A 14,086-nucleotide genomic window follows, 5' to 3' on the forward strand; every position below is an offset into this window, starting at 1 on the left:
GCTAAGTGATCGAGAAAAAAAAAATATATTGCCGAAAATATTAATATTGCAAATAACAGACAACTTCTTAGTAAGAGAAACATAGTAATTATTAAAAAAAAAAAAACAGATGAAGTATGATTCAAATTGATGTTGAATAAGACCAAATGGTATTTGACACCGCTCTCAACAAATGAAATGTCAAGGGTTTTATTTGTTTGATACTTTGAGCTATTCAACTATAAGAGGATATTTTTAAGAGATTGAATTTGTATACTTCCTCCGTTTTTTTTTAGATGTTACACTTTTCATAAATTGCATGTTTCTAAATAGATGTTACACTTTTTTTTATTTCCTAAATTGGAAAGTTTTATGTTGTAAAATTACTCACTTACCCTTACTTATAAGGGTTAACCAAAATTAAACTAACTTAATTTAACCTTATTATATACTAATTTAAATTAATTAACCTCCTCCCTTCTCTTCCACCACCCCTCCCCCACCACCTCAGCTGCCCCATCCCTTCCCCCACCTCGCAGCCTCCTTACCCACCACCACATAAGCCCAGCGAACTCCCACCCACCCACCACCCACCCAAAATCGCAACCCACCCACCCGAAAATCCACCCAGCCACCCAAAACCCACCCACCAACCCGAAAACCCGACCCCCACCCACGAAAACCATCCCACCACCCCACCGACCGAAAACCACTCAATTTTCTTCGCACAAAACCTCATGCCCTCCATTTTCGGCGGTAGAGGTGAGGTTTTCGAGGCTGGGGTGGAATTTTGCGGCGGTAGAAGTGGGGTTTCGCGAGGCTGGGGTGGGTTTTCGGCGCGTGGTTAGGGTTTTCGGGTGGGTGGGTGAGGATTTCGGCGGTGGGGTGGGATTTTCGGGTGGGTGGGTAGGGATCTCGGCGGGTGGGGTAGGCTTTTCGGTGGCTGGGTGGGGTTTTCGGGTGGGTGGGTGGGGATTTCGGCGGTGGGGTGGGCTTTTCGGTGGCTGGGTGGGTTTTCGGGTGGGTGGGTGGGATTTCGGCGGTGGGGTGGGCTTTTCGGTGGCTGGGTGGGGTTTTCGGGTGGGTGGGGGGGGATTTCGGCGGGTAGGGTGGGGTTTTGGGTGGTGGGTGGGATTTTTCGGTGGGTGGGGTGGGGTTTTGGGTGGCTGGGTGTGTGGTTCGAATTTCGGGTGGGTGGTGGTGGGAGTTCTATGGGCTGCTGGGTGGTGGTGGGGAACCACAATTTTCAAAAGTGTAACATCTAAAAAAACGGAGGAAGTATGTGAATTTATAGATATTAATAACTAATTATAAAGATAAAGGCTTTGGTGTAACTATTAGACTATAACTTATTGGGTAACAAGGTACACGCACGTGTAAAAATCAAACATGAACTTCTCCTCTCTCCTTCTCTTCCCTCCTGATTTCATACTTTCTCTCTCCTCCTCCTCTCACTCTCCTGGCTAGGGGTGATAATGTGTAACACCCTTGCCGACCCGAACCCTTCCTTATTCGATAAAACTCGGGTTTTTGGGGGAAAATAAATCCACGAGGGTTCGACTCGACGGGTGGTGCTACCGCCGCAATTATCTCCTTGGAAATAAATCAAGGCTAAGTTACAACACACCAACTTAAATTCATTAATCATTACAATTAAGTGAATTGTTCATTAAACATTACTAATTAATTAAATGTTTCAGAGTTCCAGCAGAAGCTAATCATATGCTAAGTGGATGACAACTCTAAATAATCTCCCTTTTGTTCCCCCGATCGATCACCCACCTGCACAAATACATTGAAAAGAGACAAGAGAGACAAGCTCCCAAAATCAGAAAAACTGAGTAATTCCAACTCCATCCCGTAAAATACTTAAGTTGAAGATACTTTGAAAATAGATATTAATAGTTTTGGAAGTCATAACACATTACACATATATATACACGAATAATCATATAATAATTCAATTAATCCAGTTATTCAAGGAGAGGAAAGAGAACGCCAGTAAGCCGGGTCAATCCCCTGTAACCACTTACTTCAACATAGTAGGCCGGGGAAACCCCCTGTAACCATCTACTTGTAGGCCGGGAAACCCCTGTAACCACCTACGAAAAATCATAAGGCCATAACAGAGTCCCTAGTGTGCACACCCCTTCTACTTGGATCACAACAAGATAGAAGGAAGACACTAACAGAATAATCAGCATAGTAACCAGAGAACCTGTAGGGGCCGCTGAACCACTCATACAGGGCAATCTGTTCATCATTTCCCTCCGATATTTCACTTTACGTGATTAACATCTTTTAATTCACTCATCACATAATTCACATATACATTTACGTCAACTTATTCAATTTACGTCATCTTGTTCAAACCAGTGTAACATATTCAATCCATCATAATCTCAATTCATTCATAGAGATTTCAATAACTCATTTCATAACACGACTGTCACTTGAGTTCAATTATCACTTCAGATTTATAATCATTCATTAACACAAGTTCTTATCAATTTCAACTTTCATAAAGTCTCAATATTAATAACGATAATAATACTCATGATAATCATAATGATATATAATAATAATAATCATAATAATGATAATAATAAAATAATAACTATAACAATAATAATAATAATAATGATAATCATAACATCATTAAATAACATTAAGCGATTTTAATAACGTTATAATAACATTTATGTCGTATCGTACATCGTCCATAGTCATGCATATTCGAAAATCCATAGTCATTGTCCATTTGTCATTCGTATTCATAATCCACATTAAATCGATAAATCCATAATTATAGTCCATACTTATAAATTTTATAATCACATAATCATGTAATCAATTCGTTTTACGCTAACAGGATCTATGTTTAGATGGACATCGGAGATTACCTCGTGACGCATGCCCAAAAGTTAAGTTCACGAACAGATTAGCGCTCTTGATAATCCTCGTCTACGAAATCGGAGTCTACAATAGATGTTAACGAGATCTAAGTTAGTTACCTAAATAACCCCTTTTATATACGTATATAAAATAAACGACTTAAATAATTCAAATAACTTAAAGGAGATTCACAATTAGTTTAAGAGAGTTTATAAATCAAAGTAAATCATTTATGAAATCCTTTTAAGTAATGAAGGGTTACTTCAACTTATTTTTATTAACTTTAAACAATTATTTTAAACATAGAAACTAACTTTATTTTACTTCTTATTCTAAATTAGAAAAATTATCAAGTATAAAAGATTAACTTAAACAAATACACTAACTTAATAAGATAAGCTAGTTTAGACATTAAGAGTTTTGTTTTAAAAATAAAAGTAAAATTAATAAAACTTAAGAAAATAAATTAAAAGGGGAAGGAGGGATTGTTTACTGATTCAAATGAATCAGGCTATGTTCAGTTCACCTTATTTTTGCTTATTTCAGATCTAATCAGATCAGATCAGATCAAATCAGATCAGATCAGATTAGATCATAAAAAATAAGTTCAGATCAGATCAGATCAGACCAGATCAGATTATATCAGATCAGATCAGATCAGATCAGTCAATTCATATCATATCATCTTATATTTAAAAACTCATTATTATTAAATATCTTTCACTACATACTAATAAAAATTATATAATTGAATATTAATAAAGTACTCATTAGACGAATCAAACAAGACCCCACATGACTATATTTTTCTTCTATATATTGAGAAAAATCTAAAAGATTATCTCTAATTGTGAATAGTGTCAAGATTCTAAGTGAGAAAGATAAAAAAATACAAAGGGAGTTATTTACTAGTACATTTGTTCAAAGAAATTATTATTGTTGTTGTTACTTATTAATTATTAATATTGGTAATTATTATTAATCTTGTTGTACCATTATAAATGTCATTGTTATTATATATTAAGTTATTTGTTGTTATTAAATAATAGAAAATTAAAAGCCACGTGTTAAGAACATAAGATTGACGCAAAAATAAGAAATATATAAAATATGAATCTCAAATTCATGACAACGAAACTACTAAGTTCGGATTACATTTCAAAATAAGCTAAGTGTGAGATACAAATTATAAATTTAGATTCGGTATCTCTTCCTACCGAATTCAAATCTCTCTAGCTATTTGAAGTTGCACGATATTTATTTATTTTTTGCTCAAGTCATAGTTGTTTGTATATCTTATTCTATTTTATATGGAAAAAAAAGAGTTAGTTTGCCGACTTCTCAAGTGTGAAACTTTTTTTAAGGGAAAGTGTGAAACATTGTATAAGTGCTCTTATAAAATAATGACTTGAGTTATATAATTATTTTTAGTAATAAAATAATTATGATTATAATTATTATTGTTGTTCTTATAATAATGATAATAATAATTATTATTAATAATAAAAGTTGTGTAAAAGTTGTAATAGAAATAAAATGATAATAATAGTAATACTATAAAGAAATCTTATAATGTATTGCATAATAATGATTTACAAAGTAATAATATAATAGTAATAATATATTTTATAAAAGATAAGATCTTGTAAATCATATCAGTTCAGATCAGATTAGATCAGTCAGATCAGATCAGATCAGATCAATCAGATCAGAAAAAATAAGTTCAGATCAGATCAGATAAGTTCAGATCAGAAAAAATTTCAGGTGAAACTAAATATAGCCTCAGTTTCATGAAACCAAAAGAAAAGAACAAGGAGAAAGGAATGACAGAGGCTCGAAGCGGGGGAAAGAGGGAGTTTTGTGGTGGCTCGGTGGTCGCGGCCGAAGTTAGGCGGAGGAAGGCAGACACCGCGGCTGGACAGGTCGCGGGTTAGACGCAGCAGTAGACTTGAGCGATTTACAAGAGACAGTCTCACCTGTGGGCATGGCTATGTTGGCTCGACAAGACTGGGTAGACTTGAGGGGATACTTGTTAACAAAAGTACTAGAAATAAAAGAATGAGACGCTCCTGAATCAAAGAGTACATAAGCAGGTTTTGAGTTCACGAGAAAAGCACCAGTCACAACATTGGCATCGATGTCAGCTTCAACTCGGCTCATGACATTGATTCTCCCATTGGTGTAGCCTCCATTGCCATTCTTTCCGAAGTTTCCATTTCCACTTTCAAAAGAGCGGTTGATCTGGTTTCCGTTCAGTGCAGCATTTCCTCCATTGGGGCGGTTGTTAATGAAGTTCTGAATTCTGTTTCCACCTCCATTATTGTTACCATTGCTACCATTGTTCGCATTTGGTCCATTTTGAACTGGCTTCTTGGAACAGTTGAACGATTTGTGACCTACTTTTCCACATTCGAAACATTTGATCCTTTCACCATGACAAGTGAATCCTGGGTGGCTCTTGGCACACTTCCTGCAAACAAAGTTCTTTTGTATCCTATTTCCTTGCTGGGCCTGTTGTCCAGAATTCTGATTGTTGCGGTTGTTGTAGCGTCCACCATTGTTGTTGTTGTTTCCACCATTGTTGTTGTTGTTGGGCCTTTTATCGTACCCTTGGTTGTTGCTGTTGCTAGCAGGTTCCTTCCTTTTATGTCTACTTAGCACATCTCTTTCACACTGCAGAATTCTCTCTAAGTTTGAGGCCTTAGCATACGCCTTCGCGAAAGTAGTTGAGGTACTACCTCCCATTCGAGTCTGAAGGTCAAACTTAAGTCCGTCTTCAAACTTTTGTGCTTTAGTTCCCTCTTCTGGAACTACAGTTGGACAAAAGCGAGCATACTCATTGAATTTCTGAGCGTACTCTTGCACACTCATGGTATAGCCCTGGTTGAACCTACTAAACTCATTGTACTTCTGCCTACGAATGTGCTCGGGGAAGAATCGAGCCTTAATCGCTATCTTAAACGCTTCTCAGTTAAAGTTCTCTTGAGCTTTAACAATGGGTCCTACACTTTCCCACCAAGTATCAGTGTCCTCGTGTAAGTAGAAGGTCGCTTGGTCTACTTTCTGGGCCTCAGGCATACCCGTGGTCGTGAAAATCTTTTCGAAGTCTCTTATCCAATTTTCGAGAAGTAATGGGTCTTCTCTACCAACAAAAGTTGGTGGTTTCAAAGAGGAAATCTTTTTCGCCATTGCGGCTTGCGGATCATCCCCATGGTGGTTGTTGTTGAGCTGGTTTTGAAGAACTAAGCCAAAGTTTTGAGCTAGTTGCTCGAGAGTCCCAAGTCGTGCTGCAACTTGTTCCGGAGTTTCGGCCATTTGGTTTTCTTGTCGCCTTACTCTAGATCGTGTATAAACGTATTGCATAAGCTACCTGCGTTATGCACATTGGTGTTCCCACCATTCACATTGATCTTTAAACAAGGGCTATTTCACATAAAATATATAATCGAGAGTCATTCAATTCATTCATTTCCACACAGCATACTCAGGTCATATACCAAAATTTCGTCATTTCATTACTCATGCACATTTCATCACATAAGAGTTATCTTAGTTTCCGTAACTAAGAAATACTAGCATCACAAAGCAAATAAGTTAATACTAACGTTAATAAATCTACTACGATTACTTACGGATGAGTATCCTTCCTGGCTTTACAATTCAAACGTCCACAAGGCACCCAAAACAATTTGACAGTTCGGAACAACAAAATCTACTGTCGTGGAGAGACTTTGAATCACGTGTAACCTTTCAAGTACATGTTATCACCAGCAAATGGCACATAATTAAACAAATAAAAAGCTTAGCAGAAACCATACACCATGTAACTTCATTACCTCAACTTCCCTCTCCCCTCATCTCCGACCAATCTTTCCCCAGCAAGATATCAATCTCTTACAAGTCACACCAGCCATAATTGGTAATGTCTCTTCAGATCTCTTTATTGCAGCCAACTCATTAATCATAGCCTATAAAAATTAGTCCAGGCCGACTTGCGTCAAACCCTCTACAAACCAAATTTCTTGTGACTTCCATTCTTTCAGTGTCTTGCGTCTTTGTTTGCTTGCTCTTAAGCGGTTCACAAATTAACTTATTAATTTAGGAAGATAATAGTCAGGACACTGGTGTAATTTTGGGAAAAAGGAAACTTGAAAGAAAATATAGAGAAGGGCACAAGCTGCCTCGTATTGATAAAAAAGATAGGGTCTAGAAGTGACGGTAGGTGGGTGGTGCATTGTCATTGATGGGTGAACCAGTGGGTCCGTACTCAGTGGGCAGGCATTTATTTTTTTCCTTCATTAGAAGGTTTTAGGCTACTTTTTTCTCTTGATAATTGATAAGACAAAAACAGTTTATCAGCAGAGTAACAACTAAAAATCTACTAGTAACTTTTTTTAATATGCGAAAAAATTATTTTACAAAACAAAATTAGAAATAACTTTGAACACCATTTTTTATATAAATATGATACGCATGTGCAAGCTATTCGAGATTTTCCATTTCCGCATATAAGATTCCATTTTCAAGAAGCATAGTTGATTTGTATTATCCTTATGGAGCATAGAACCACGTGAGTAAGAGAACACAGTATTAGCGAAATTTCTGAGACAGACGAAAAAATTTCTCATAGTCATGGGCTTAAAGGACTACAGAATAACCGTTCTCATCCACAATCAGCCATTGTCAGTCAAGACTGATACAGATATATATTATTGATCTGAGATGACCATAAACATTGGACAGAAACATTAAAGATTGAAAGAAATAACTAACCTTAACTATTGTCTCATATATAGGGTGTATGATTTGCTCAAGAAAGGCGACTGAGCCATTTTCCAATTTACAACTTTCTGCCACACATGCTTCTCCACGGTCCAAGATTGCATCTAGCTCCTTCGCCATCTACAAATCACATTAAATTCAATCCAGACAATGAAATCTATGTAAGGCCAACAGATGAAGCCAAATGTCTCAATCCATGCACTTTCAGAAAAGCAAAGTGAAAAGAATAATCATGACATTAGAAAGGCAACTAAGCAACTCAAGGGCAGAAGCATACATTGTGGAATATGTAGCAAATACATTCCGGGAGAAAACGGACATTGGCAGCCTCCCCCCAAATAAGAAAGTACAACGATATTAAAAAGAGCTTCCTCTCCCGGGTAATTGCATCAGAACTGGAAAAGAATCAAAAAAGAAGAAAAAGATAATTTCAGTAGAGGAAAAGGCACAGTTGTACCCCCGTGAAATAGCAAGGTAAAGCAAACTTTTTTTTATAGTCTGCAGGTTGCACAACCTATTCCATGCCATCCGTATCCGCAAATACTTGCACCATTTAAAATAATTGTCCAACACTTTCTTGTAAACCATATTTACAGCTTTTTCATCTATTTTCTGCACAGACCAAAAGAATTAGTATGCAAAAAGACAAACAGTACAATGTGATTACTGTAGATACCAACAAGCCCAGAAAATATAAAATCACTCAGGAGATATAAATCAAAATAGACTACCACAAGTCCACAACAGTACTCACAATGAGCATAATAAATGGCATTAGTTTAGTAAATCAAGGCTTTAGGCAATAAGTTTTCAACATGAAATCAAAAAAGCATGGGTCATGATCAATATAGAAACAATTCCAAAAGAACTGCGTTTTTGCTTTCCCTTTTCAAGATCAGCAGCCAAAAATTAAACTAGTACAAGAGAAAGAATAGTCAAAGAGATAAGAGTATGGATAAAGGCATAAAGCTAAAAGAAACATTAGAAAGACCTTGACCTCTCAAATCGTTTCCTGTGCTACACATATATGAAGTTAAACAAAATCTCTGGACACAGTGACAGGGATGAGACTGAAAAAAGCCAAGATCCAACTTCTATCTATTCTGAGTTTCTGACATACTTCATCATATCGAGACATTAGGCTATATCACCTCTATCCAAAGAACAGTGAACTTTCAAACAATTCTCTTTTCGCCCTTTTCTAGCATGTAATGAATTAAATTTTAATTGTTTCCATTGTAGATTAATTTCCAAGCAAGTGAACTCAGCCATAATCTCACAAGAGTTTATAACATGCTGTTTCAGGGAGAGCCAAGGAAATATATATTTCCAAGTTGAGAATATTCACATGATTTAACACATTCAGAAGTATGCAGGCAGCATTTATCCCACTCAAAAGCCCGCTCATGAGACGATGGAAATATTGGAAATTTTAACCAAAGCGTAAATAGTCGAATGCACACCATATCCAGAGGTGGGGGAGAGCAAGCAAGAAAACAGTATATAGTTTCCTTATGTCAAACATTAACTTAATATTACCTCCCACTTCTCTATGTTATTTAAGACAAACATCTCACATGATAACTGTACATAAAATACAAATTTTCACGAAAGATAACAGATACTAAAAGATGGATAAAGCGATTTGAAAGTTGAGAAGTAGCATATAACATAGAACCAGAGGAACACAGGAACTCACAGGATCACGTTCATCTGGAAGTCCTAGACGAGATTGCGAATTTGCAACCAAAAGAATAACATTTTCACGCTGATTTTTTATGTTGTCACTCTGCAAAAGGAAGTTTCAAGGCAACAAATGTAAGAATACATTTACTCTGCAAAAGGAAGTTTCAAGGCAACAAATGTAAGAATACATTTACCAAAACAAAGATCAGAAAATAGGCACAAACCACAAATAGTAGCATGAAATAATGTGTTCGCCAATCCTGTCACTAATAATTACTGAAACTGAAAAAGTGAAAATATACTTGCAACATCCGATGTGTCATCATGAAACTACAAGCTTAAAATTCACAAACGCACAATTTGAAACATAGAAATAAGCAAAAGCATGGGTTGACACCCTCTCGTTATTAATAACCGATCTGAAGACACAGATAAGTTTCATCATGAAAATACAAGCTTAAGATTCACCAGTGCACAATCAGACATGTGAAAATCAGCACCAAGCATGTATATTACTTCGATCTATTAGTAAAATGACATTTCCTTCATTCCACAAACACAAAGCATTTCTAGTTCCATATTTAAGGCTAGTTTAGTCACCTAAATTTTACTTTGATAGTTTGAATTTGTCTTGTCTAGGCTGCCGCAATTTATGGTTTGATCTAATATGACTTCTTTTAGTGTGGTATGATCTAAATCTGATATGACGGAGTAGCTTGTTCTTTGAAATAGTTTGAGAGAGCTCACTTTTCTTTATACTTCCACCGTTTTAGTACTTGCAACACTTTGACTCTAACGCTTGCCAAAACTTAACTTTGCCTACTAATATCTAAGTTATCTACTAGTAAAAGTTACAAAAATTGTTTTACAAAAATATATATTGAGACTAATCCAACAAACTTTTACATAATAACATATGTTTATTAATTCTATCAATTAGTATAAAAATTTGTAATCAGAATTTGTATCCCTCCATACTAATCAAACTACATACTATTTTGGTGGGTCCTTAATTGTGGATACCTCTATTAACCATCTCTCTCTCACACTATTCATGGGATGTAGGGCCCTACAAAAACTCTTCACTCTTAATCAATTTGTAATTCTTATTTGTACTCTATCCACTCAGAAAACCTACGCCCCTACTATATACCCTCTCTTCATATTCATGGGATGTAGGGCTCTCCAAAAACTCACTCTTAATCAATTTTAATTCTGATTTTTACTCTATCTACTCAGAAGACCTACACCCCTAATATATACTCTTAATCTGCATGCTCAAACCTAACACGACAATTAATTGAGGACAGAGGGATATGTAAATAGTGCAAGTACTTTCATAATATTACTATATGCAAGAGACTAGACACTACGAAGTTCAGTTTGTATCTTAGTGTATCTAATATACAGATTCTTCTTACTTTTTTATTTATTTAAATGTGTGTCCTTGGCTGAAGTTCTTATCTTGTGGACTAGACATATCATAGACTTCAAGCATTTATAATTTTGCAATGATAAAGTAATTTATTGTAACAATATACATACAAGAGCAATAATAAAATGCCTTGTGTTTGGTGGAAAAGAGAATGCTTATAAGAGTAATTTACTTAGCAATAAGTTACTTGAGGCACATGGGAACTCATTTTGTTGGGATGCGGGTAGTATAGAGAGGTCAACTTCATCAATATGTGGCAGCAGAGCGGAGAGAGTAGCTATTACTGATTAACAAACAGCATTTGGAACATGCACGTAGCATTGTAGCTAAACTCGAACAACAATACTATAATGAGACTAAAACAAAACAAAATAAACACAGATAAAAGTCAGAAGAAACCTGGAAACCAAAGACAAATTCAAGAAGATCAAACATGTCTGCATCCCGGTGGCCAGGAATCTCAAAGGCAGCAGGAAGTCTGGGAAAGCTATCATTATACCTTATAGAAGATATGGCCCCTTTAACCTGATTAAAAGACAATGCAGCATTCGGACTCAGTCATAGCAACTCCCTCAGTTAACAATAACTTAGATAAAAAAATAACTGATCAAACATCGTGGACAACGAATGGAAATGTCCAGAAAAGCATGTTTTTAGTCAAAATCTTCTTCCCTGAGAATGGGAAAGTAGCTTTCCAAGAGAATCAGAGTAGGTCCCAAAACTTTCTTTTATTATTATATTAGCATATGACATCATGTATCATGTATGACAATATAAATGCAGAGAGATACAAGCACAATGACCAAGAAGGAAATTGCACTACCTCCATCCCAAAAGAATATCTTTTTACTTTTAGAATCTTAAATGCCAATCTTTCACCATAGTTTTTCTATCTACACACATTAGTTGGAATATGAAAGCAAAATCTTTCAAGCCAACAAAATCTTGGAGACATAGCCTCCCCTCATCAAGATTTTCAATTGAGGCTTTTGTCTAGCTGAAGCTTTTGGTCATGAGCAATGAATCAATGATTTAACTTCTTTTAATTTGTAGATAAATTGCTTCATAAAAATTAAAGGACGTGAGTTTTTTTGTCCTTTGCCTCATTGGGTGACACCCATTTGGTGTCTTTTCAATATATCTCTTTATTACCAAGCACACAAACGAAAAGTAAGTTCATAGAAACCAAACTATGAAGGTGAATATTGGTTTTACATTTTACGACGGCATATTCTTAATATATTAAGCGCCAACGTTATAGACAGTTGACCTCGTAATCAAAAGTGCATATGTATTTTATGTACGACGGAGAAAACAAAGATTCAACAACTCTAGAAGTCTCACCTCCGGGAAAACTCCAATAGCATTGGTCAATGACGGTGCTTCCAGGGGAATAATATTATATGGTGTGAGCTCACCAGACAAAGTAGCATCTGATTTCTTAATTCTTCTTAGCTGAAACAAACCCCGACATATACATATGAAATAGAAATTACAGTGTTAACATCTGTGCAAAGGAAGCAAACCTCGGGCAAAAAGTAAGAGCAAAATAAGGTAAGCTAAAGCTACATGCAGAACATCAAAAATGAAAAGAAAAGGAAAGACATTTCAGCTTCCAATTATTTACAAACAGGTCCTCAGACACGGATATATTAAGAGCACGAGCGAGAATTATGCAGAGTTGAAAGTTGAAACAGTTGACATGTCTGCAGCAGCGAATGCATCTATCCAATGCCAAAGATGTTAGCTAACTGAATTGGTATAATCACTCTCTATACGCAGTATCAACAACAGCTTCTCTGCTCCGCTAGAGAGGTTGTACACATCTTACCCATCCTAGATCTCACCAAAAGTGAGAACGAGTATCCTGAACTCTTAACTACTTCTTGTTAGACAGTTAGAGCACAGACAATGAAATAAAATGAGCATTACAGCCTCATTGACCCGTGCTCATAGTCTTTTGAGCTCAAAATAAGTGCAAGATAATATGGACCTCAAAAGATGCAGATGTAACTTACCTCCGATAACCATTCAAGAGAAAAGTATGATCAAAATTAGATAGTCACCTTAGTTTTAAAATGTGCAAAGAGCAAGACGCACGGCGAAGGCGTGTGCATCCCGTAGCCAAGGCGCATCTTTTATTTTTATTATTATTTAACTTTTGTGGTGTTAAAATATCAATAGATGAGCCCATAGTGTCAAAACAATCCCGTATCGTATCGCCCGTATCGTAAAGGTTTTCAAATCTAACGAAATGATATTACCCGCATTGTAAAGGTGTAAAAAAACCGCATTTTATGGGGGTTTTAGGGATATTTCATGGTTTAAGCCAATATTCAGCGATACGACATACGACAACTGCATCATCCCCGTTCCCGCATCACCGTGACCGTTACCGCAACCGTGACCGAAACCGCATTTTTGAACTATGGATGAGCACTATTTGAAAAGTAAAATGAATATGGCTTCAGCCTTCAAGAAAAAAAATTAATATATATATAATATAAAAAGTGAAATCTTTCCATAAAGAAAAGGAAAAAAAAAATTGCACACCTGACATTGATAGAGGACAGCAGTGGGGTTAAGGAGTGGGTACCCTCCCATTTTACTACCATAATACACCATTCGACATAAAAAGAAAAGAACAAAAGAAGTTGAATTCAAAGCTTATCAGAAGATCAAAGAAGAGAAGAGAAAAAAAATTATCAGATAGAAGCTCATGAAAAATGAGCAGAAGAAGAAAAGAGGATCCAAGAAGAGAAAAAAGAGAAAATCCAAGGTGTCCATAGAAAGAGAGACTAACCTCTAAGTTGCTTGTCGCCGCCAACCACCGGAGATATCAGAATGATGGTGGTTGGCTTGCCGACATCCGCTGTCACCTACGGCGAGTTGGCAGCCATCAATTGCCACCAATTCATGAATTAGGGTTTTTCTCCCATATTAGGGATTTTTAGTTAGCGTTCAATTTGATGAGATTTACTGCAATTAACAAAGGGTTTTTGCTCGAAATTGCTATATTAAAACCAAGGTAAGTCTAAATTTGAATATTTTGGGTTTTTTAACCTTTCAAGTAAGATCTTCCCCCTCTCTTCCGCGCCTCTCCACGATAAGTGTCAAGGCGGTGCGCCTTGCACCTCTCCCAAAGACGGCAAAAACCGAGCGCCTCCGCCAGTCGTACTTACGTTTTGGCGTGGCGCCTCTACTCGCGTGGCGCCTTGGACACGCTATTTGAAACCTAGAAAGTCACTATTGAATTGAGGAATATATCCACTGCAAAATTATACTATTGGTTGGCAGCCAGCAAACATT

General features: G+C 36.4%; 1 protein-coding gene across 1 annotated transcript; it reads right to left on the reverse strand.

The window, feature by feature from the left end:
- Positions 1-1,639: 1,639 nt before the first annotated feature.
- Positions 1,640-12,274, reverse strand: LOC130592205 (callose synthase 10-like). The gene is made up of 7 exons (XM_057396399.1): positions 12,122-12,274; positions 11,177-11,302; positions 9,356-9,445; positions 8,171-8,268; positions 7,934-8,051; positions 7,648-7,776; positions 1,640-1,761 (listed from the first exon to the last, which is right to left on the reverse strand). The coding sequence occupies exons 2-7, from the start codon at positions 11,210-11,212 to the stop codon at positions 1,705-1,707; spliced, it is 528 nt and encodes a 175-aa protein (XP_057252382.1). The 5' UTR covers positions 11,213-11,302; positions 12,122-12,274; the 3' UTR covers positions 1,640-1,704.
- Positions 12,275-14,086: the final 1,812 nt, after the last annotated feature.

The sequence above is a fragment of the Beta vulgaris genome, chromosome 7 (genome assembly GCF_026745355.1).
Source record: "Beta vulgaris subsp. vulgaris cultivar EL10 chromosome 7, EL10.2, whole genome shotgun sequence".
Taxonomy (NCBI): domain Eukaryota; kingdom Viridiplantae; phylum Streptophyta; class Magnoliopsida; order Caryophyllales; family Amaranthaceae; genus Beta; species Beta vulgaris.

What these genes read in the sequence shown, in the direction of transcription:
- LOC130592205 (XM_057396399.1), bottom strand. Translation starts at nt 11,212, where the DNA reads ATGTTTGATCTTCTTGAATTTGTCTTTGGTTTCCAG. An exon ending in TTTGCTACATATTCCACAAT is followed by an intron (nt 7,777 to 7,933) that starts GTATGCTTCTGC and finishes TGTGATTTGTAG; the next exon opens with ATGGCGAAGGAGCTAGATGC. An exon ending in TATATGAGACAATAGTTAAG is followed by an intron (nt 1,762 to 7,647) that starts GTTAGTTATTTC and finishes GTATTTGTGCAG; the next exon opens with GTGGGTGATCGATCGGGGGA.